Source organism: Melospiza georgiana, chromosome 28 (genome assembly GCF_028018845.1).
Source record: "Melospiza georgiana isolate bMelGeo1 chromosome 28, bMelGeo1.pri, whole genome shotgun sequence".
In the NCBI taxonomy this organism is placed as follows: domain Eukaryota; kingdom Metazoa; phylum Chordata; class Aves; order Passeriformes; family Passerellidae; genus Melospiza; species Melospiza georgiana.
Genome location: NC_080457.1, coordinates 4,255,436 through 4,278,284, shown reverse-complemented (window position 1 = coordinate 4,278,284; position 22,849 = coordinate 4,255,436). Strand labels below are relative to the sequence as shown.

General features: G+C 51.8%; 2 protein-coding genes across 2 annotated transcripts; one reads left to right on the top strand and one right to left on the bottom strand.

Moving 5' to 3' along the window:
* DBF4B (DBF4 zinc finger B) lies at window positions 1-11,294 on the bottom strand. Its single transcript, XM_058041761.1, has 11 exons — window positions 11,184-11,294; window positions 9,547-9,738; window positions 8,055-8,105; window positions 7,410-7,479; window positions 6,600-6,670; window positions 5,854-5,890; window positions 4,029-4,071; window positions 3,074-3,190; window positions 2,808-2,934; window positions 2,103-2,212; window positions 1-1,642 (listed from the first exon to the last, which is right to left on the bottom strand). Exons 1-11 carry the CDS (start codon window positions 11,292-11,294, stop codon window positions 415-417), a joined length of 2,157 nt encoding a protein of 718 aa, XP_057897744.1. The 3' UTR covers window positions 1-414.
* Window positions 11,295-11,440: 146 nt separating this feature from the next.
* On the top strand, window positions 11,441-20,765 carry CCDC43 (coiled-coil domain containing 43). The gene is made up of 5 exons (XM_058041845.1): window positions 11,441-11,834; window positions 15,817-15,904; window positions 17,811-17,946; window positions 18,323-18,378; window positions 19,568-20,765. The coding sequence occupies exons 1-5, from the start codon at window positions 11,604-11,606 to the stop codon at window positions 19,753-19,755; spliced, it is 699 nt and encodes a 232-aa protein (XP_057897828.1). The 5' UTR covers window positions 11,441-11,603; the 3' UTR covers window positions 19,756-20,765.
* The last annotated feature ends 2,084 nt before the right edge of the window (window positions 20,766-22,849 follow it).

The following is a 22,849-nucleotide window of genomic DNA, read 5'->3' as shown; positions in this document are numbered from 1 at the left end:
GTTAAAACCATCTGAAAATATGTAAAGACAACGCCCAGATCACAACAAGAGCACAAATCTCATCCCCGTGACCCTTCTCTCACAAATCCTTGCAGCTCTGGGGACCATGTGAGAGGAAGAACTCTGGAAGGGTAAGGAGCACACAGATGTTGGGTGGACACTTCCAGAGGCACCACTGGGTCAGTGATGAGTCTTGTGAGGAATCTGCTGGCTCTGAACGTGGCCAGCAGAGAGGAGGGAAGATCACAGCCAAGGAAGCCACTGCATCCCCACCAATTCCCACCAGAAGAGCTGCCCAGGCTGCCAGGGCTGTCCTCACCCTTGGATGTCCCTCCTGCTCCTGACACAGAGGGTGCCTTGGTGAATCCCATCCCAGCTCCCACTGAGGCTCCACAGAGCAGCCTGGAGATGCTTTTAGCTGCCAAACAACGTTCCAAGGATGGGGAAAGAGGCTCCTCGTGTCTCAGTGCAGCAGTTCCTGCAGCTCCTGTCCAGCTCCGCCTCCCTGAGCACGGAGCAGAGCCGGGACTCGTACCCGCTGTCCCTCACCCTGCCCTGGGGCTGCAGCAAATCCCTGCCCACAGCTGGAATGCTGCAGCCCGGGAGGAGCTGCACAGCCCAGTGTGACCCCGAGGAGCCCCTGCTGGAGCCGGGAGCAGCCTGGGGGCGCTGGGGAGGAGGCAGGAGGACACCGGGAGCTCCAGGGGCTGCTGCTGGCGCTGCCCTGACACAGCAGCAACATCTGGCTGCAGCCAGGGGCAGTGTGGGAGAGGGCAGGCAGCCAGCAGGGCAGCTGGTCCTGCTCGCTGTGCCCTCCAGAGCAGGCCTGCTGCCATCCCTGGGCGTGCTGTCACTGTCCCTGCTCCGGCCACGCTCAGTGACAGTGCTGGCTGCAGCTGCCTGCCCAGCATGCCAACCTGCAGCCACTGCTCCTGGGGGTGCTGGCTGGGATACAGGGCCCCCAGGGCTCTGACACAGGCACAGATCCAAAGCAAGGGAGCTGTGAGGACTGCTGGAGAGCTCTGTGCCCAGGGGCAGGCTGCCAGCCCTCCCCAAGGCAGGCAGGGCTGGCTCAGACACCTGCCCTGCACCCTGTGCCCCCATCTGCTCACCCAGGGGGGACACGCCAGAACCCAGCTCCAGCCTGGGCCTCTTTGCCACCTGGGAGCTGTGTCTGGAGCACAGCTGGCGCTTCCTGGAGGCAGCCTGGTCTTGGGGAGGGTGGCTGACAGGTTCACATGAAGAAGCCACTGCCTCTCTGACAGGAGTGGGTGATGCATGAGGCCCCCAGCCCAGCTCAGGAGCCAAATCTAAACCCAAAGCCCCCAGCCCAGCCTCCCCCATGGCACCATGGGCAGCACAGACCCCTCTGCTGAGCCCTGCTCCCCTTGGCAGCTGCAGGGAGCTGGGCTTTGACAAGTCCCCTCCTCCTGTGGGATCTGTGACCCCGTCCCTGGGCAGGCAGGGGGAATGTCCCTGGGTCTTCAGGCCATGATCCAGCTCTGTATCTGTTATCAGCTCCACAGCATCCTGCTCAGGCTGCTCCCCTTCCTCTCCCAGCTCAGCTGGCAGCAGCTTCATTCCTCCAGTGCTGTGTGCTTGAGGCACCACACGTTCATCTGCCAGGCAGGACCAGGGCACCCTGGGAGGAACCATCAGTTAATGCTCACCCAGCCCCAGCAACAAACACTCCCCCCAGGGAGACAAAACCTCTCTCCTGCACTGCAGGGTGTTTGCAGCCCTTGCTCAGGAGCAGGGAAGCAGTTTTAGCCTGCTGAGGCTCACAATGACTCTGCTGCTGGCAGAGATGGGCAGCACAAGGGAGCTCAGGCTCCTCAGCCCAGTGCCCAGGCACAGGGGGGCTACAGAGCAGCAGGGGCAGAAGAGGAAGGCTCAGCTGCCCTTTCTAATTTAGGAGGCACTCGGAGTCCATGGAGAGTTCCCCGAAGGAGAAACCCCATGGAAATGCAGGAACATCTCCCATTGTTTGTCTGAAATTTGCCCAGGAGGTACCAAGTTGGCCCTGCTTCAGGCACAGGCACCCCATTCCATGGATGTCTGCTGCCCTTGGGCTCCAGGAGTTCCCAGATCCCCAGACTTACTTGGCTGAGCCCTCCAGGAAGCTGTTGGTGAGCTGGGAGATGACCCGGTCCACAGGGATGTACTGGGAGCTGTCCTGGGCAAACCTCTGGTGCTGGGGGCTCTGGAGATGCTGGAAGGTGGCAGAGACCCTTTAACAACACTCACAGCTCTGCCAGGAGGGGAATTTGCACTTCCCACAGCCCAAGAGACCAGAGGGCAAAGGGACAGAGGCAATGTCTGCCAGGTTTGGGAACACACAGTGTCCCGTTCCATGCTCCTGCTGATGAGGGGGCTGTGTCTGGATCCAAGAGAAGCCCACAGGAATTTCCCATTTCCTCCCCAGCAGCAGACTGCACCACCACTGTCTGGCACTAACAGCTGGGCTCTGAAAGCCCCCTTGCTTGGCACCTAAAAAAAAAATCTCATCTCACCTTTCCAACCTGCCTGTGCCCCATGGAGCAGCCTCTTCACCTTATGGATCATGCAGCAGGATGATCCTTGAGGCTCTGGCACCCCAAGAGAGGAGCATGTTGTGCTCCAACCTTCAAACCAACCTTCAAACCCCCTGTGCTCTGACCACATTCCCAGCTCAGAGGCAGATCCTGCTGGATGCAGCAATTCCTCCCCAAGGAGCTCGCACTGCTAACGAGCATGACACAATTAACAAAGCCTCTGAGTGCTCCCCACAACTCCTGCAAGGAACCAGCTCCCAGGGGAACCTTTACCTTCTGCAGCTCTTCAAAGGTCTCTTGGCAGCACTCACAGAACCCCCTCCTTTTCCTGGGCATGGTGACGTGTGTGGAACGAGGGCTCTTCCCCCCAGTGCTGTGCAGGGCACAGCCCTCAGCAGCCCTGCAAGGGACAGCACAGGGTCACCCTGCCTGGCAGGGACAGCACAGGGCTCCCTGTGCCCACCCCCAAAGGCTGGTGGCTCCCAGAGCCCAGGAACCAGCAGTGAGCAGGGTTAAACACAGAAGGAGCTGCAGCCTACCTGGCTTGGCAGGAACTGGAGAGGCTTTTCAGAGGCTCAAATGGGCTGGAGCTTTTGGGTGCCAGGAAGTTGAGGGCAGGAAAGCTTTGGAATTGGTGATGGAAGGGCCTGAATTGCCTGGAAGCAGCAGATCAGGACATCAGAGTCATGGCAAGGCTTCAGAGCTGTCCCTCCTGCAGCCTGGAGGGGCTCAAGGTGCCACCTCATTCATGAGGAGATGCTGCCCAGTGCTCTCCTGGGGCTGTGCCAGAGTTCTCATTTCTGATTTCACATGAGAATGAAATTCTCATTCCATTGAACACATTTAAAGTGTTAAAACCAGCTCCCAGTAACAGCCCCAATGTTTTGGACAGAAGGCAAATTTGCCTGCTCAGCCCAAATTCCATTTTTTTGTCCCAGCTCAGAGCAGTGCAGCATTTCCAGCTACCCCACTGTACAGGAAGGTTTTGATTCCCACATTTCTCCCCTCACACTTCAGTGCATGCAGATGTAAACCCCAATATCTGACTCTTAATTGAGATGCCTTCAATGTTGCCTTTGGAATAATTAATTGGCCCCGTGGATGCTGGTAGAGTTACAAACTCCTCAGAAACACCACAGGGATCAGGTCCCCTGTGCCCAAGGCTGGCCTCAAGTTACAGGCCCTGACCTCCTGTGCTTCAATCTCACTCCTCTCTGCTGAGGGTGGATTAAGTGACCTGCGGAGGATCACACAGGGAATGTGAGCAAGGAAGGAAACTGCTGTCAAGTCTCGTTTGACACCTTTTTTCTCCCTGACACACAAGACACCTGGATTGTTTCTCTAAACTCCATCTGCCTCCCTCTAGGAGAGAATCAATTCCCAGAGTGGAACAGGCTCTGCACAGAAGCCAGGGCAGCCTCATGGGCAGGAATGAAACCAGGGAAGGAGAGGTTTTAGGTTTTAGGGTAGGATATTTAGAAAGGTCTCATTTACCTGCTCTGGTCTTCAACTTTCAGAAAAGGGGGCTTCAATTTTCCTGCCAGAGAGAAACCTGGTTAGTTTTCCTGGCCAAATTCCCTATTAAGACACTCATTCCCCAACAGAACTGGGCTCCAGAGCTGAGTGCATCACAACTTCTGGCTCTGGTGAATGCCAAGTGGTGGCCAAGCACAGACAAAACATCTCTGGGTGACCCCAACAGCCCTGATCCAAGTTTGCAGTGGGGTGAGCAAACCCCAGGCAGCCCAACCACGGGACATTTCCACTTTTGGAAGGGTATCCAGCCATCCCCTCACATCTTTAATGCCTCCTCAGCCACACAGCCACTGACCTAACCCTGAGTTCTCTGATTCCAGCCCCAAAAATTGTCACACAATCCCCCCACAATGCGTCACTGAGTATGAGGAGGGAACTCAGGAACTGCAGCAGCTGCAACAACTTCCAGCTCCTTTTCCTCCATTCACCCTGCCTCAAGTGCAGAACCTGGCTCATCAGCCTGGCTCAGGCCAGGATGGGGATGTCAAAGCAGCAAGAGATGCTGGAGACAAACCAAGGTGCAGCCAGCCAAGCCTGGCACCAGGACACTGCTCGAGAGCAGGATCTGGCCTCTGCTCAGCTCCCAAAGCAGCTTTGCTTCCTTTGGAGAGCAAGGACAGAGCAAAAGAGCCTCAGCAGAGCACTGAGGGAAAATGTTTTCAGAGCCAGGCTGGGAGGGGAGGTTCCAAGGTCCCTCCTGCTCTGTAGGTTCCACTCACATTACGCTCACCTTGGAAACCTGAGTCCTGATCTGGCTAAGAAACAAAAAAACACCAAGGTGTTCCCACAAGGCATCTGCCTGACCCTGAAACCAAGCCTCTCCTGCCTCCCTCATGGTCTCTGAAGGGCGAGGAGTTTTGTTTGCTCGTGATCCTGGCACTCAATGCTATTTTTTCCCAAAGATATTTCACCCTCCTTCCCCAGAAAGGCTGAGCCCACCTGTCCTCACCAGCCTCACCCTCTGCTTGCCTCAAATGTGCTGCCACGTCACTGGAGCTGCTATTTCAGTACAGGATCAAGTTTTTTCCATGCAAACACTGCCAAATGCTCAGCACTTCTGAGAGAGAGGCCCCAGATCCAGCTCAGATGGGTGAGTGATCCCAGCAGTGGCTCTGATGCCACTGTGAGACCTCGGAGCAGATCTCAGAGCTTTCAGGCACAATCTGAGACATCCAACAGCTTCTTGAGCCTTTCTTCAGCACCCCAAACTGGGAACTAACTCCCAAGTGTGTCTCACACACCACCCAGGCTGGAGCCTGCTCCAAACCGACACAAGTCGCAGACCCAGCTGACGTCAGCAGTGCCAATTTCAGCCCCAATTTCTGTCTAATTGCAGATGAGATGAGATGAAAACCTGGCTGTTCCCCCTCCCTCCTGCCTGCCAGAGCCATCCCCAGCTCGGTGTCTCAGCAGCACATCTCAGCCCAGCAGAAGTGAGTGGGCTGGGAGGAACACGCTCTCCTCTGCAGGATGCATTATTCCTCAAAACCTCCCTGAAGCTGCTGGATTCAGTGAGCAGAACTGTTCTCTCTGTTCTGGGAGCTGGCAGCAAAGGGTTTTTAGGATTTTGAAACACACTGTGACATCAAAGATCCTCAGCTGTCCTGGGAGGCTGCAGCCAGACTCCAACAAGGAGTAGCAGAGCCCATTCAAGTGGAACTGCCTGAAGAGTTGGCATATTTTGGGATTGCCAAAGGTTTTGATGCATTTCAAATTCTAAATGAGGCTTCTCCAAGCAGCTCCACGTCTGAGCATAAACAGCAGCAAAACTTCCAGGCCTTACCTCTGTGAATTTTGGATTTGGAGGCAGGGCATTTCACCTAGAGGAAAAAGGGACACATTCAGCATGGGAGCAGCACAAGCAGAGCTGCAGCAGCCTCACCCACCATTTCAGAGCTCCTGTACCACCCAGAGCACCTCCCCTCATTCTGCCTCCCAAATTACCCAGGGTTAGCTGAAATACTAGGTTAGTAATATAGTATTATATTAAATATAATTATTTAATAAATTAAATATATGAAATATAATTATTTAATAAAGGCTGCCATGCTCTATCCTTACATCCCACCTTCCCTCTGACCTCTCCAATGCATTAACCAATCCTTTGGTGAGCCAGTGTAGCACCCATATCATCATCATCTTTGATTTGCTTGTGTGTGTGGTTTTTGCTTTCCTAACTAAATCACCTTTATCTCAATCCATGAGCTTTCTCACTTTTGCTCTCCCATCCCAGGGGATCCCAGAGGGTGGCTGTGTGGGGCTGAGTTGCCATTTGGGGTTAAACCATGACCCTTAGGGTTAAAGTCAGCATTAGCTGTGCTATGAATGCTGATATTTAGCAACAGCTGCCTCATTCTCAGCTGGATTTACCCCCAACTTTATATTCTTTGATTTTTTTTTTCATCTTCACCACTAACACAAGCACCAGATTGGATCCAGCATCCCCCTGACTGCCCCACTGGCACTGAAGCTGCTACAAGAACTGTCCAAACCCTGAACTGCTGCAATTGGCTGCAGGTAAATTGTTACCTCTGTCTTCTGGCACTGCTTCCTTGCTCCTGAGATGGCTCGCAGCAGCTGCTGGGCATAGGACAACATTTCTGTGCAGGTGGGATGTCAAAGAGCCAAAGCTGAGCCAGGGAAGGGAGCTGTTCCCTCAGAGTGCAGCCCACCCCCCTAATACACTGGGAGAAGATGGAGCCTGCAGGAATGGTCCAAGAGAACATTTTGAGCCCCTCTGTTTGCTCTCTGGCAGAGCTGGAGGCTCTGGGGCTCTGCAGGATGGAGACACTGGCAGGAGCTGTGCAGCACACAGAGCAGGGCCCAGGGACAGGAACCAGACAGGCTCAGCCACAGCTGTATGTCACTGTCACCAGACACTCAGGAACCTTTTACTCCACACCTATTCTTAGTATCAGAGCTCCACCATCTGCCTTTCCCATCACCCCCTCCCCATCCATCATGGGGACAGGAGGTGCCTTCCAGAACAGGTCCTCAAACACCAGCACTTCCTAATTCAACCAGATCAAATCCTGCCCTTTTCATGATTGTACTTCCAGGTTAATTAATAAAAACAGTCTTTTTGGAACAAATTTTCCTAATGTTCCACCTTCAGTAGATGACAATGTGCTTGCTGTTGCAAATGTGACAGTGGCACATTCTGTACAAACGTGTTTGAGGGCAGGATGGCATCACTCAGCCAGGCCAGCATGGCATCACTCCAGGAGATTTGCTTGCAATTTCTTCCTTCTGTTCTACTTTTCTTCCATCCCTTCTGCTCCACCTGTCTCCAAAACCCCTCATTCCCAGCAGGCTCCTGCAGCCCACAGTGAAGGATACCATCCACGTGCAGGATCTGGACTCCCCACAGGCGAGCGTTGGCGAGGATGCTGCTGCCACTGCAGGTGTCCTGCACAGAGAGGTTTGGCAAAGCCCAGCTCAAAGCTCAGCTCTAAACTGAGCTCAGAGCCCTTCCTGCTGCCCAGCTGACAGTGTGGCTGCTACAGAAATCAGGGCACAGCAGTAAAGGACGGAGCTCATGCTTTATCCATCCCAAATTAACAGCAGCACCTTGGGCAGGTGTTTATTTAATCAGCATGAGCTTTTAAGTGGGCACTGAGATTTATCTGGGGAAAGGACTGCAGGGGAGCATTTTGCCCCAGCTACATTGCTTTCAGTTCTTTTTAGGCTAAAAATTCATCTAACAACAGGCCTAGTGTTAATAATTCTCTTGTGTTGAGCACCCAGCTGGCTGGGAGAGGTATCAGAGGTGTAACACTGGATGCCTTGGCTCCAGAAATAGTGACCAGGAGCACTACACAACCTCCTGCAGGCCACAAGCAACTGCTTTGTGCCTTTCCCAGCCCCAGGATCTGCTCTGTCAGCAGGGCAGGGGCTCTGCAGGAAGGCTGGCACTGGTTCTGCTGTGCTCAGCAGAGCTCTGAGCACACCCAGCCCCAGCAGAGCCCATCCAAGGCTGCTCACCTGGTTCTTCATGGCCTTGTTCAGCAGCTCCTTCCCCCTGCTCAGCAGTGCCTGTGGAGAGAGGAGACATGAGCAGGTCATGGCAAGGAGCTGGAGAGCAACAATCCCTGGGGATCTCCAAAGAGCTGGAAAGCAACAATCCCCAAAGAGCTGGAGAGCAACAATCCCTGGGGATCCCCAAAGAGCTGGAAAGCAACAATCCCTGGGGTTCCCCAAAGAGCTGGAGAGCAACAATCCCTGGGGATCCTCACACTCTGCTAGTCCAGAGAGCCTTTCAGAGAATGCAAACTGCAGACAGAACCACTCAACTGCACCACCAGCAGCAGCCAAGGCTTGGAATTATTGACCAGCAGGGAAATGAAAGCTCCAGAGTGAGCCAGGAGGGAGCAGCAATTTAGTTTGGAAAGTGCCTGCTGCATCATGGAATTCTTCAGGCTGGAAAAGCTCTGTAAGGTCAAGTCCAACTCCTCCCCAGTATAGCCAAGGTCACCACTGAGCCATGTCCCCAGGTGCCACATCCACTGAGTTTTTAAATCCCTGCAGGGATGGGGACTCCACCACTGGCCTGGGCAGCTGTGCCAGGGTTGGACAACCCTTTCCATGAAGTTGTTTTCCCTAATATCCAATCTAAACCTGCCCAGCACAGCTTGAGGCTGTTTCCTCTTGTCCTGTCACTTGTTACCCATGAGAAGTGACCAAGCCCTACCTGGCTACAATCTCCTATCAGGGATTTGTAGAAAGATCAGGTCCTCCTGTTCTCCAGGCATCTCAAGATGTTGGCCAGGGTTAGGAACATCCTGGGAACTGAGCCAACAGCCTCAGCAGATTGGGTCAGCTCTTTGTAAGACAAGGGACAGTGCTGGGAGCCAGGACAGGGGACAAAAACTGGGAGAGAACTCTGCAGCTCAGCATTCCCACTGCAGGTGCTTCTGCTCCAGCTGGCAGAGATTCCCCAGGCCTGGGCTGGGGCAGCTGCTTTTCCCCAGACACCACATTCCAGGTGGGATGTTGGAGCTTGGCCACAAGGATTTGTGAGCAGAAAGCCCAGCTCCAAGAGGCAAATGGGACCAGGAGAAAAACGGGACCAGGAGAAGCCCCTTCCTGCAGGAGGCCCTCATGGATCTCCTCCAGGGTACAGGGGCCTTGCCCTGTGACTACCCAGAGTCTGCAATGCTTTCCTCTGTCTATATTTCTGTTTTTTCTCACTACACCTCTGGGAACCAGCCATGGCCTCCACATCCTCTGCCATTCCAGATTTCCTTGATTACAGCCCAAATCTGTGACATGCACAATGATGGCAGACACAAAATACCAGAGTATGAATAAGGACAGCCAGGGAAACAAGAACAGAGCAGGGAAAAAACCACACAGAATATTTGCTCAGAGCAGGAACAACTCCACCTTCCAAAATTGGCCCCAGATTCTGCCCCTCCAGACTTTTGTAGTTCTCACAGTGTAGGGTGTCTTTGGACAAAACCCTTGTAGCTCTTACAGTGTAGGGTGGCTTCTGGTGAGCTCTGTTTGGGGTTCCTTTGGGGACAGCAGGCACTGAGCTCGTGGATTTTGTTCTTTCTGCACTTGGGTTGTTCTGCTTCTCCTCCCGAGCCCTGGGCTGACCCCTCTTGGCCTCTCTGTTGCTGGACACCACACAGGTGACTTCTTTGCTGAGGAAGCTTTCTGTCACCTGCAGAGAGACAGAACACAGCAGCTCTGCAAGGGCCTGACCCTGAGCTGGCAGAGTTCTGCTGAACAAAGCTGGGCTCAACCCACACACAGCAGGAATATACACATTCCTTCTTTCATTCCATACCAACCAGGAGATCCTGTGATGCCCTAGAGATTCACTGCAAATAAACCCCAAAAATTCAGATCCAGACATCTAGGACTCTGTCACCTACAGTGCTTTCAGAAAAAAAAAAAAAAAAACCCCAACATTTGAGGAAAACAACCTGGATATCATAGATCAGCTTGGAGGAGCTCTGTCCTCAGAGAGTGTATCAAGTTTTAGAAAAATAAAGGAGAAAGGGAACAACTGGGCAAGCAGCTCCACAGAGGGAGGAGGGAAGCAGAGAAATGAAACACATACACACAGCAGTCCTTCCAGCACTGGCCTGATCTGGAACACCTGGAATGTTGGGAAGGAAAAGCCAAAACAGCTGGAATGTTGGGAGGGAAAGGAGCTCTGTCGCCAGGAGAAAATAACCAGTTTTTGACAAATAAAGGAGAAAGAACAACTCGGCAAGCAGCTCCACAGAGGGATGAGGGAAGCAGAGAGATGAAACACATACACACATCAGTCCTTCCAGCTTGGAAGTTGGAAGGAAGTTGGACCTGGAACACCTGGAATACTGGGAGGGAAAGGCCAAAACACCTGGAATGTTGGGAGAGAAAGAGGCTCTGTCCCCCTCAGAGGAAGAGTATAACCAGTTTTAGACAAATAAAGGAGAAAGGGAACAACTGGGCAAGCAGCTCCACAGGCAATAGGGCAGGAGGGAACCAGAGAGATGAAATACACACACACCAGTCCTTCCAGCACTGGTTGGACCTGGAATGTTGGGAGGAAAAGGCCAGAAGATCAAGAATATTGGGAGGGAAAGGCCAGAACAGCTGGAATGTTGGGAAGGAAAGGCCAAAACACCCAGAATGTTGGGAAGGAAAGGCCAGAACAGCCAGAATGTCGGGAGGGAAAGAGGCTCTGTCCCCAGGAGAAGACCAGTCCACACCAGTCCTTCCAGCGCTCGTTGGACCTGGAACACTGGGAGGGAAAGGCCAGAACAGCCAGAATTTTGGGAGGAAAGGGCCAGAACAGCCGGAATGTCGGGAGGGAAAGGCCAAAACACCTGGAATTTTGGGAGGAAAGGCCAGAACACCTGGAATGTCGGGAGGGAAGGGCAGATCCCGAGCCCAGGGACCCCCAAGGGCCGGAGCGCGGGGACAGCGGCGACCTCCACCAGCTCCACTGCGGGAGAGCGGGGAAGGGAACCGGTTCATCGGAAAAACAAGAAAATCAGGAAACTTTTAAAAATTTGCAGAGTTAGAAAAGGGGCGAGGCCACCCCAAGGCACCCCCCTAGAGCCCCCCGCAGTCCCGGGTCACCCCCAGCCCCTCACAGGCCCGACCCGAGCTCACCCCGCCGAGCCGCCCGATGGCCTCCGCCAGGTCCCGGGCGCTGCGGCCGCTGGGCAGGTCCAGGTAGAAGGACTGTCCGCGGAGGGGCCGAGGGGAGGCCGTGCCAGCCATGGCCCTGCCCGGCTTGGAGCCCGCCGCTTGGCCGTGTTTAAATTCCGCCGCCCGCCCCGCCCCGCACGGCGGCCGCGAAGGGACGCGCCGCTCCCCGCGAAGCCGCTCTGCGGGGAAAGGAGAAGCTGTGTTAAAGGCGTAGGTGGCGCAGGGGGTAGACAGGGCACACCGAGCACACCGGGGCACACCGGGCCCCGCCGCTCCGGTCTGGGCACGGCCGCACCGAGCCTGACCGCGCTGCCTGCTCTCCCGCCGGCGCCACAATTTTGTCCCGCCGCGGCCGCCGTCCTCTCCCTCTGCAGGCCCAAGATGGCGGCGCCCGGCGGGGCGGGCGCGGCGCCGATGGCGATGGCGATGCCGATCGCGGCCCCCATGCTGCTCCCGGAGCCGCCGCCCTTCCCGGCATGGCTGGCAGCACGCCTGGACGCGCTGGGGCTGGACCGAGCCGTGTACGGCGCCTACATCGAGGGGCTGCTGCGGGAGGAGGAGAGCGATGAGGAGCGGCTGGAGGCGCTGCGGGCCGTGCTGGCCGCCTGCCTGGTAAGGGCGGGGGTCGCTCCGCCGCACCGGGCTAGCGGGGTCTCCCCGTCCTCCCTGTGCTGATGAACGCTCCTACCGGGGCTCCCCTGCTGCCCACAGAGGGGCTGCGGCCTCCACAGGGAGCAGGACGGGCGGGGCGGCTCCCGGCATCACCCCGTTCCCGGAGCGGGTCACCCCCTTATGGGAGGACACCGACAGCAGGGGGTTTTTAACCCCCACCCGAGGGTCTTGTGGGGTTTCGGGTGCTTGTTTGGGGTTCTGGTGCCTCACACCCGCCTTGTCTGTCAGCAATGGGATCCCGCTGGGGCTGGGACGGACAGGAACAGCCGTGGGTGAGCAGGGATTCCCTTTGCTCCTGCCTCATTCTCGGGACCTTTCCCAGAGCGGGTCACCCCTTTCCTGGGAGGTCACCCACATCAGGGGGTTTTTAACCTTCACCCGTGAACCTTGGGGGGTTTTTGGTGCTTGTCTGGGGGTTTGTGCTAGGCTCGGGCTGCTGGGAGCTCTGTTCGTGGGGATCCCCCTGGTTTGGGTGCAGCGCTCAGGGTTCACCGCAATCTGGGCGGTCTGGCAGTGCTAGGTGGGCACCGAGAGGTGAATTTAAGGACATTACTGGGAGGACACTCACATTAGCGGCTTTTTAACCCCCACCCGAGAGCCTTGTGGGGTTTTTGGTGCTTGTTTGGGGTTCGTGCCCGCCTCGGGCTGGTGGGAGCTCTGTGGAAGGGGATCCCCCTGTTCTGTTCGTGTTCTGTTCTGTTCGCGGGGATCTCCTGGTTTGGGTGCAGCGCTCAGGGTTCACCGCAATCTGGGCGGTCTGGCAGTGCCAGGTGGGCACCGAGAGGTGAATTTCATGGTAAATCCTCTGGAGGAAGGTGTGGGGTGGTGCTGTGGTGGCTCACAGCCGCCTTGGCTGTCAGGAATGGGATCCCGATGGACAGGAACAGCCGTGGGTGGCAGCGCTTCCCTCTGCCCTGCCGCATTCCTGGAGCCAGGAGGGTGCAGGGAGGGATTTCCCTTCCTAATCCTCCCTGTATAATTTTTACAGTGTTTGTGTCTCGGGCTTTTTCATAAATGGATGTTTCACAGTTGTGAAAAATGCATGTATTTTATGATTGGCTTTTTGCAAATATTAAAATGAATATTATATGTGTTGTGTTAGAAAGTAATGCTGTATTAATTCTCTTAAGTTGTGCGTTAAATATAGTTTTAGGTTATAAAAAGTGTCAAAATAGAAACAATGCTGTGTAGGATACTTTTTTAAAGAAAGGACTCACACTGAGATAGCAGCCATAGGACACCTGAATCTTTCAGAGAAAAGGAATTTATTGCTCTCTTATCAGAAGAAATGAACTTCTTCCCACCTCGAAGGCGCTGTCAGGATTCAGAGGAAGAAGTTGAGGATGACCAGACAGAATCCTGTGTTTGAATGGAATTTATGCATCATGTATGAAGTGTATGAATATGCAACAGGCTGTTGCTTTTAAGGGTTAATCCTTTGTTAATGTGGGTCCTTTTTTGGGCTCCTGCTGCCCAGAAAAGGTACCCGGACTTTGTCCCTCTTGTCTCATATTGTCTTAATTCAATTTGTCCAAATTATTATTACTCTAATTGTATTACTATTTTTTATAACCACTTTATTACTATTAAACTTTTAAAATTTTAAAAACAAGTGATTGGCATTTTTCACAATAGTGTAAAATGTTAACTCATGAGTAGTGCTGGGAACTGTCTGCTCAGTTTTCCTCCCAAATATCACTGTGGGAGCACAAACCCCACAGGGACTGGGTGGTGGTGTTCACAGGGGTCCCAGGACGACAATCTTGACTCCATGTTTCAGAAGGCTTGATTTATTATTTTATTATATATATTACATTAAAACTATACTAAAAGAATAGAAGAAAGGATTTCATCAGAAGGCTTGAAAGGAAAGGAAGGAATGGAATGATAATAAAATCTTATGACTGACCTCACAGTTTGAGCCAGCTGACTGTGATTGGCCATTAATTAGAAACAACCACACGAGACCAATCCCAGATGCACCTGTTGCATTCCACAGCAGCAGATAACCATTGTTCACATTTTGTTCCTGAGGCCTCTCAGCTTCTCAGGAGGAAAAAATCCTAAGGAAAGGATTTTTCATAAAATATCATGGCTACAGGCCTTGGAGCCTGAAAGAGCCTGGGAAGCAAACGGTGCCTGCTGAGGGATGGAGCCAGATGTCTTTGCAAAGTGGTTGAAGTTAATTAACCTCCCTGTAATTACCAGACTTCATTCCATCTCCATTGCTGTGCCTGGCTCTCTCCAGGCCTGGGAAGTGTGTCCTGGCTGGAATATTCCCCTTTCCTGATATTCCAGCTTTCTGCTGTTTCCCCTTTTCCTTTCTGTGCTGCTGCCAGGACTGAGCAGCTGTGAGGTTCCCTCCAGTCCAGAGCCTCATTTGCAGTTTCTGGCTCACTTCGATTTTTCTGCCTTTCCTATAAAACATTTTTGTCTCTTGAACCCTCAGGCTTTGTAATTATTCTTTGTAGTCTGTTCTTTTTTAATGTCTTTTTTTCGTTTATTTTTAGACCATGTGCTTATTTCTGTGCTGACTGTTGAAACAGTATTTTATTTGGTGAATTTGGGGGTTTTCTTGCCAACTCTCTTCTCCTAATTCCATACACAAATTATAGGGGATTTTTTTTGTTCAATTTCACAAACACTGTTAAAATAAGGTGACATCTCAAGTGATGTCACAGACACATTTTATGAAAAATCCTTTTTCTCCTGAGAAGCTGAGAGGCCTCAGAAATGAAATGTAAGCAATAATTATCTGCTGCTGTGGAATGCAACAGGTGCATCTGTGATTGGTCTCATGTGGTTGTTTTTAATTAATGGCCAATCACAAGATTTTATTATAACTTTATTCCTTTCTATTCCTTGGTAGTCTTCTGATGAAATCCTTTCTTCTATTATTTTAGTATATTTTTAATATATCATTTATTTTAATATAATATATATAATAAAATAATAAATCATAAATAATATAATAAAATAAAATTATAAATAATAATAAAATAATAACTGGAGTCAAGATTCTCATCTCTCCCTCATCCTGGGATCACCACACAGTGACATCTCCTCTCATGTCCATGGTTCCTCAGTCCTGCTCATGTCTTGCACCAGGGATTTTCTACCATTCCTAATCCAGAAATTTAAAATCAAGTTCTATTTCTGTCTAGTTTTTAAACCAGACAGAATCCACCTCACCTGTGTTTTTCATGGTTGATTTTTTTTCTGTATTTACTGAATGCCAAACCAAATAATTTCTTGTTTGTTTGGAAATATTTGAGCTCTGTGAACTCCATCTGTGGTGTTTGCCTCTCCTGTGTTCCATGGAGCAAATACCAAATGGGCTCCAAGACATTCAGCACCTTTAGGGAACAAATTTAACCAAGAGAAAAAGAGAAATTCTGAGCAGGAGCAGAGCTGGAGAGAGGAGTGAGAAGCTGTGAGAGCTCTGCAGGGTCAGGAGCTGCTCCAGGCACCATGGAGGGGATTCCACAGAGATTCTGTGGTGGGACCATGGGGAGGCAGCAGTGCAGCCCCTGGAGATCCACCTGGGAGCAGAGATTCTCCTGCAGATCCACATTGGAGCAGAGATTCACCTGCAGATCCACACTGGAGCAGAGATTCTCAAGGAGATCCACACTGGAGCAGAGATTCTCCTGCAGATCCACATTGGAGCAGAGATTCTCCTGCAGATCCACACTGGAGCAGAGATTCCCCTGCACTGTGTGTCAGTGTCCCTGTGCACAGTGACCAAACATCCCAAGCATCCCAGAGTCCTGTGTGTGTTCCACAGGCAGATTTGGGTTGAAAAGCTGTTCCTGAGCTGGGCCTGCAGATCCTCTGTAGCTGCTGCTTTTCTTGCCTGACTGGTGCTGTTTGAAGCAGCCAACTCTGTTCCAAATCTGAGGAGTCTCTTTTCCCTTTCTAGGAAGAAGATCTCTTGAATGATGTGTGCAGGGAGGTTGTGGAGAGGTGGTCTGACTCCCAGGTCGTTGATTCCAAAGAGGAGAAAGAAGGTAGAGTGCTGAGGGCCTCACCTCAAAGGGAATTTTGTGTTTGTCCTGCTGGGAGTTAAACCAATGCCTCTCACTCCATTGCTGCTCTTTTCACCTGGCATGGGGAGGAGCAGCTTCACTTTGGGCTGCCCCAGCATTTGCTGCTCTTTAGGTTCATAATTTTTTCTTATTTGTGGGGTTTTTTGCCTTCTGTTGTTGTTTTTTTTTTTTTTTTTATTTTTTTTTTGTGGTGGTTGTTTGGTTATTTGTTTGTTTTGTTTTGGGTTTTTTGTTTTCTTTGGGTTTTTGTGTGTGTGTGTGGTTTTGGTGGGGTTTTTTTTTGTGTGGTTTTTTTCTCCCTACATGATTTTTTTTGGGTGAGATGGTCATTAAGGTCCAGCCTGAACCATTCTGTGCTTTTTTCAGAAACCTTTCCCAGCACATCCAGAGCTGTCTCTGCTCAGTGCTGGCACTGCAGCTGTTATGGAATAGAAAAATAATGCTGCTCCTCTCTGGGCAGTCTGGAAAGCAGCTGCTTTGTCCAACTGCAGTGCCCTGTGAGAGCTGGGCTGTCCCTGCTGCTGCTGCTCACCCCCCTCATTTCCTCTTCCAACATTTTCCCTTCCAACTCTCCCTTTTTTCCCCATAAATGTTTGTTGCAGGGAGCTCTGTGAGGCTGCTGATAAACTCTCACTGCTCCTTGCTGTGCCTGTGTCCATCCCTTGTCCTCAGCTGTGGGAGGTTTGTCCTGGTCCCTGTGCAGTTGGGAGGATCAGTGACATTGCAGTGACACAGACCTGACAGGAGATTGTGACAATGGAATGTCCCTTTGGTCTAAATCCTGCTTTTTGTTGGTTTTGCATTTTCTTGTTGCAAAGAGCTCATTGTCACTCCCTGGTCACTGCATCAGCCCCAGCATCCATGGCTTTCCCCAGAAATCCTGGAATTCTGCTCTTGGCCTCACCTTGCCTTTGGCTGGGGACAGGGAGAAGTTAATGCTGTTTTATGAATTAAAGAAAATAAATTCTTTTTGAGGACAAGTGACTGGGATTGCTGGAGCTGCTCCTGACAGTGCTCACCCACAGGGATTTTTCTTGTTCTAAAAAGGCAGCACAGTGTGTGTGGATTCATGGAATTCCAGGGTGAAATTATATCACAGGGGTTCCATAAAAGGATAAATCCCCACTGAAGTGTGGATCCTCTCCAAATAAGAGTCCTGAGGATAAGTGATTAACAGACTAAAACAAAAATTGGTGTCAAAACCCAGATGTCAGTTTAGGAAATGGGCAGTGGAATTTCAGTGTTAAAAGGTAAATCTGTAAGGTAAAGGTAAATCAGCTGTTGGTCTCTCTTGGTTGGAAAGAAAGGGAGAGCATGGAACTGATCCCTGACTTCAGCTTTTCAGAATTTCTCTTTGATGGAGGTTAAGTACATATTAAATAAACTTATTAAGCTGCTTTGAAGCAGAAGAGAATGTGATTTGGAGTCAAATGGATTTTCATTAGCCAGAGCCTGAGTGATTGCATTTTCACTGTGAAACTCCCCTTCCTCCAGGAATAAATAACAGTGTGTGCTCCATAAATAAATAACAGTGTCTGGTGGTGGCTGGGTGCAGCCCAGGGAATTCCCCTCCAGGAGAAGCACAGGGTGCCATCACTGTCACCTCAGGGTGTCACCTCAGGGTGTCAGCCCCATGCTGGCCCTACCCAGCCCCGTGGTGGCTCCTCAGCAGCTCCATCTCTCCCAGGTCCCAGCTGGAATTCCCAGAGCAGCACCACTGATGCCCTTGGGAAAAGCTCAGGGGTGTTTTTGGGTGAGATCTCTCCCTTTGGGTGGGTGCATTTCCCCTGCAGGACACGGGAGCACACCAGGGGCTTGGTGGCCTTGTCTGTGGCCTGGGCTGACACTGTCACTCCTGTGCTGCCAGATGAGGTCCAGGCCATTGCCAGCATGATGGAGAAGCAGGCCAGGATAGTGGTGAAGCCCAAGGAGGTGTCCCAGGAGGAGAAGCAGAGGAAGGCTGCGCTCCTGGCCCAGTATGCCAACGTGACTGACGAGGAGGAATATCCTTTTCCTGCACTGCTGGGGGCTCTGAGGGACATCAGCTGCTCTAAACCCCCTCAAACAATGCTCTCCCAGCTCTGCAGGGTCTGCTGGGGAAGATTTGCAGTCTTTCTTCATGATAACTGCCAGGGACAAAGCATGGGAGCTCCTGGGAGGGTGTTTGTGGCACTGCCTAGCTCAGGTGTGGCAGGAGAGCACTGAGTGCCCCCATCCCTCAGCAGCTTTCCCAGGAGAAATCTGCTGAAATAATCCTTTACAGAGAGAGTGTGTGGAGTGGGAGGGTTAGAAGTTAACTCTTTGTGGTGCTGAGGAATGAGTTTTTCCCTGCCCAGCACAAGATCATTACTGGTGGCTGTGTTTCCTTAACTCTCTCACTGGTGGGGATGAACAGGATGGATTGACAACAGCTGTAAATATTGGATCAGAAAAATGTATCCTTTCAATTCCTGGTGACTCAGGCTTGCCTCCATGGTGAGTTTCCCATCCTTCTCTCCCTGGGATTGGTTTTTCTCCCTGTGTCCCCTGACCTTGCTCACAGTGACAGTGACAGTCTGTGTGCTCAGAGTGCAGCGCTCAGACCAACCCTGCCATTCATTGCCTTCTCCTCCCCTCTTTCCCTCTTCCACCTTTTTGCAATTTCATAGATCATGCTAATTGATAAGGACAATGCTCCCAGAACATCAGGTTAATGTTGACTGGTGTCCAGAGAGGGAAATCCTGTCAGGAATGAAGCTTTGAGGCAGCTGAACACCCAGGGTGGGCAGGACCAAGGGGCCATGTCTGCCTCAGAACTGGGACCATCCTTGAGCTCCCAGCTGGCACATTGAAGATGGAAGCAGGTTTTATCACATAATTAAATATGAAAGCTAAGTTACTGGGAACATGTATTTACCTGTCTGTCTGCACACACACATGTGTACACATGTGTTCAGACATGTCACACACAGCTGAACCCACTCGAGGCTGTGCCCTGGGTGTTTGCTTCCTTTCAGGTTCTACAAACCTGATATTTATTTTGATATTTATTTTTACATATCAGTCTTAAGAAGCAGTAGGCAACCTCATTTTTCTAGGAAAAAAACCAGAATCACTAAGGTTGGAAAAGAAAAAGAGTCCTCTGGGATTGAGTCCAACCATTCTCCCAAGGCCACCACTGGCCCCTGTCCCCAAGTGCCAATGCCTGACCACCCTTTCCATGAAGCAGTTTTTCCAATATCCAACCTAAACCTCTCCTGGCATAACTTGAAGTTATTCCCTCTGTTCCCTGGGAGCAGAGCCTGACCCCCACCTGGCTGTCCCTTCCTGTCAAGGAGTTGTGGAGAATGAGGAGGTCCCCCCAAGCCTCCTTTTCTCCAAGCTGAGCCCCTTCCCAGCTCCGTCTGCCACTTGTACTCCAGACCCTTCCTTCTCTAGGAGAGAATGTTTTTTCTGGTTGGACAAACAACCAGATATTCCTTCTCCTTTCTGCATTCCTCATTCCCCAGTTCCATCCCTGCCTGGTGAGGAAGCAGGGAGTCAGAAGGTGAGGGGGGAGGTAGAACAAAAACAAACCTCCCATGTGCCCAGGCAGTGTCACAGGTGCCCTCAGGCAGAGCATTGTGAGCCCTTAGCCCTGCCCAGCATTGTTCAGAAACACCAACGTGGAGGATGTGCTAAATGCCAGGAAACTGGAGCGGGAGCTGCTGAGGGATGAGTTCCAGAAGAAGAAAGAGCAGGATAAACTGCAGAGGGAGAAGGACAAGCTGGCCAAGCAGGAGAGGAAGGAGAAGGAGAAGAAACGAACACAGAAAGGGGAGCGGAAACGGTAGCTGGTGATTTCCAGTTGGACTCTGAAAGGATAAAATTAATTCTGAATATGGTGTGTGTTTAAAAAGCAGCAAGAATTCCAGGCACGTGGCTGGGAGCAGGTCTTGGAAAGTGGTGCCTTTTTTTCCTTTTTGTTTTGTTTTGTTACATAGCAGAACAGAATCTCTGAGCAGCTCCTGGACTCAGTGTGCCCTGTGCTTGTGGTATCAGTGCTTGTGTACCAAAGAAGGGTGAAGTGATTATGTCTGTCTTGTTAAATTGATCCATTTTTACTTCTGACCACCTGGCAGCAGAGCATGGTGTAGGAGCAGCCCCTGCACTGGCTGTGGTTTGAGGTTTGAGCAGGACATGCTGCTCCAGGGCACACACATGGATTCATTGCCACAAGCCTTGAAAAATGTCTTTGCAAATCCCTGTTTGCACTGCTGAGGCCAACACTGCAGCCCTGCTCAGGCTGGGCTGGAGCTGAGATGTGTGAAACAGCTGAGCTGCAGGGATGTGACTCTGGATGAGGGAAACACCACCCAGGCAGGACCATTGGCCTCAGCAGCAGCAAACCCCACTGCTGACACAGTTTTAGGGCTCCAGAGAGTGGAAAATGTTGCTCCCTGATGTTCTGTGGGGTGAACATGGACTGTTACTTCTACAGCTGTTGCCAGGGTGAAGCTCTGAAGCTGGGTGAGCCAGGGATGCCCTGGGGTCACTGCTGGGCACAGCTGTGTCCTGCATGCTCCTCCTCCCCCCAAAGGGCTCATCCCTGCTGCTCCAGCCTTCTTGTGGTGGTGTTGCCTGCTGGAGAAGGAGAACACCAACCCTGTGAGCTCAGGGGGAAGGAGGGGCTGAGGCTCTGTGCTGTTTGTGTGGGGTGACCTGTGCTGAGCTCCTGCCCTCCCAGCGTGCCTGACTCCAGGGCCAGGCCTCCCCCTCAAGCTGCTGCTGTGTGTGTGTGTGTGAGTCTCCAGCTGCTTTATCTTTGGACTTGAATAATAAATCTTGATTGGCAAAGAAGTGATTTCCTCTGAGTGATGTTGCCATTCATGTGTTCTGTGTCCTTGCTGGCCCCTTGCCCAGCAGCAGCATTTCTCAAGGCTTGCCTTGGTGCAGATGCAGCTTCATTCATGCCTTGTTTCTGTTTCTCAGGGCTCTTTCCTGGGAGCTGGACCAGCTCTGCTGCTCCCCAGGGCTCTCTTCCCAGAGAGAAGCACTGTGTTGGTTCCTGGTTGGTATTTCAGGTGGCTCAGGCAGCTGCCAGGGTGTGGATCAGGGCAGGGGGCAGCTCTTGAGGGAGGGGGTGTCACTCAGCCCCAGCTCTCACATCCAGGTGCCCTGGAGCCCTGTGCACACCCTGGGCTGAGGCTGGGTGAGGCACTGGCTGGGATCTCACCTCCTGCTGGCACCCACTTGCTCTGCCCATCCTTGTCAGCCAAAGTGGCTTTTCCCAGAGCTCTGGGACCTGGCACTGAACTGCCCAGCCCTTGGCTTCCAAGACAATGCAAGCTGAGGGCTGGAGCTGCCTACCTGCATGGGCATGGCCCACCTGAGCCTGTCATGGCCTCCTGAGACCTTTGGTTGTGAGGGTCCAGGGAAGGGCAGCCTTCACCTCTTCAGGGGTCAGGAGCAAGGGCAAGTCCAGCCCTTTGGCTTCCAGCAGCTGCCCTGGGGCAGAGTGGAACCAGGAGCAGCACCAGTGGTGTTAGAAAGTGAGCTGATGAGGCTGCAGTGCTGCCCCCTCTGCCCACCCCATGTTCCTGCCCCTGCCCCCCAGGACTGTGGGCTCCCCCCTTCCCATGCCAGCAGTTTGTGCCATGGATCAGTGCCCAGGCAGCTCCAAGCACTGCTGCTCCATTCAGGACAGTCAGTGCACAGCTGGCACTGACAGTACAGTTATTTATAGAGCAGGAATAGTCTGGACTCACCCCCAAGATTCCCAGTGCAGATGACAGAATTGCTGCATCAGCCTCCCCTGACAGTGCAGAGCTTGGAGCTGAGACTTTTGCAAGGAAGAATCATTCCCTGCTCTGGCTGCCTTGGCATGTCTGATGTTATGGTCAGAGCTGTCTCCAGGGAAGGGTTTCAGCCTCCCCTCTGCTTTTTCCTGAACTCAGTTCCATACCAGACTCAATGCTTCCCCCTGGTACCGGTTCACCTGGAAACACACTTGCAGAACAGAATCTCTTCAACAAAAATGAATTTATTTTTTTATAGACAACTCCAGTCAGCACAGTCAGTTTTGCTTTAACATCAACACAGCCTGGGTCAAACTGAACCAGCCCCAGTGCAGTGGCTGTTAGGAAGCTGTGCTTGTTCTGCCCCTCTCCCCTGGCAGCACTCCTGTCGTTGCCGTGATCACACCCCACCTTCTGCTGAGCCTTTCTCAGTCGTTTCTGCACATCATCTCATGCCAACTTATCTCATGCCATCACCCCTTCTGCAGATCAGCATCCCCAGCAGCAGGAAGGACAGAGCCATGTGGGTACCAGGGTGTGCAGGCATGGTCAGCTCAGTCATTTTAACCCACTGTTCAAGTGAGTTTTTCCCAGGGCCACTCTGTCCTGAGTGAATCCATCACTCCTGCTCCTAAAGACTGAGAGCTGCAAGCAAACACCAGTGCTGGGAGCTGCCCAAATGCAGAAGGGAACTAAGAAGTCTAGAAGTTGACAATCAAATTTCAAACCAAACTAGTAACTTTAAGAAAATCCAAATTTCAGAACTTGGCACGACCTTTTCTGAAGTTAAATTAAAAACAACGCTCATTATTGAAGCTCCTTCACAGCTCTGCAGGACAATCCTGTCTGCCTGTCGTAGTTTGATTATGCTTAAATACTTTACAACAGTAGTTCATTTGTTCCCAAGAGCATTCCAAATACCTGAACACATTCACTAAATTCATGGTTTCACACAGCAATTATGCTCTACTGGTAATTTAGTGGCACCTGGTGCATATTGCCTTTCCCAACGTAGACTTTAAAATCTCAAATTCATAAATATTTGTATTTTAAATATCTAGTTTTACATGAATATTGGGTATTTCTAGCCTTTTTTCTTTCTGTTTCCAGGTTTTAGTTCAATAAGGAAACCATTTTACATCACAATCTG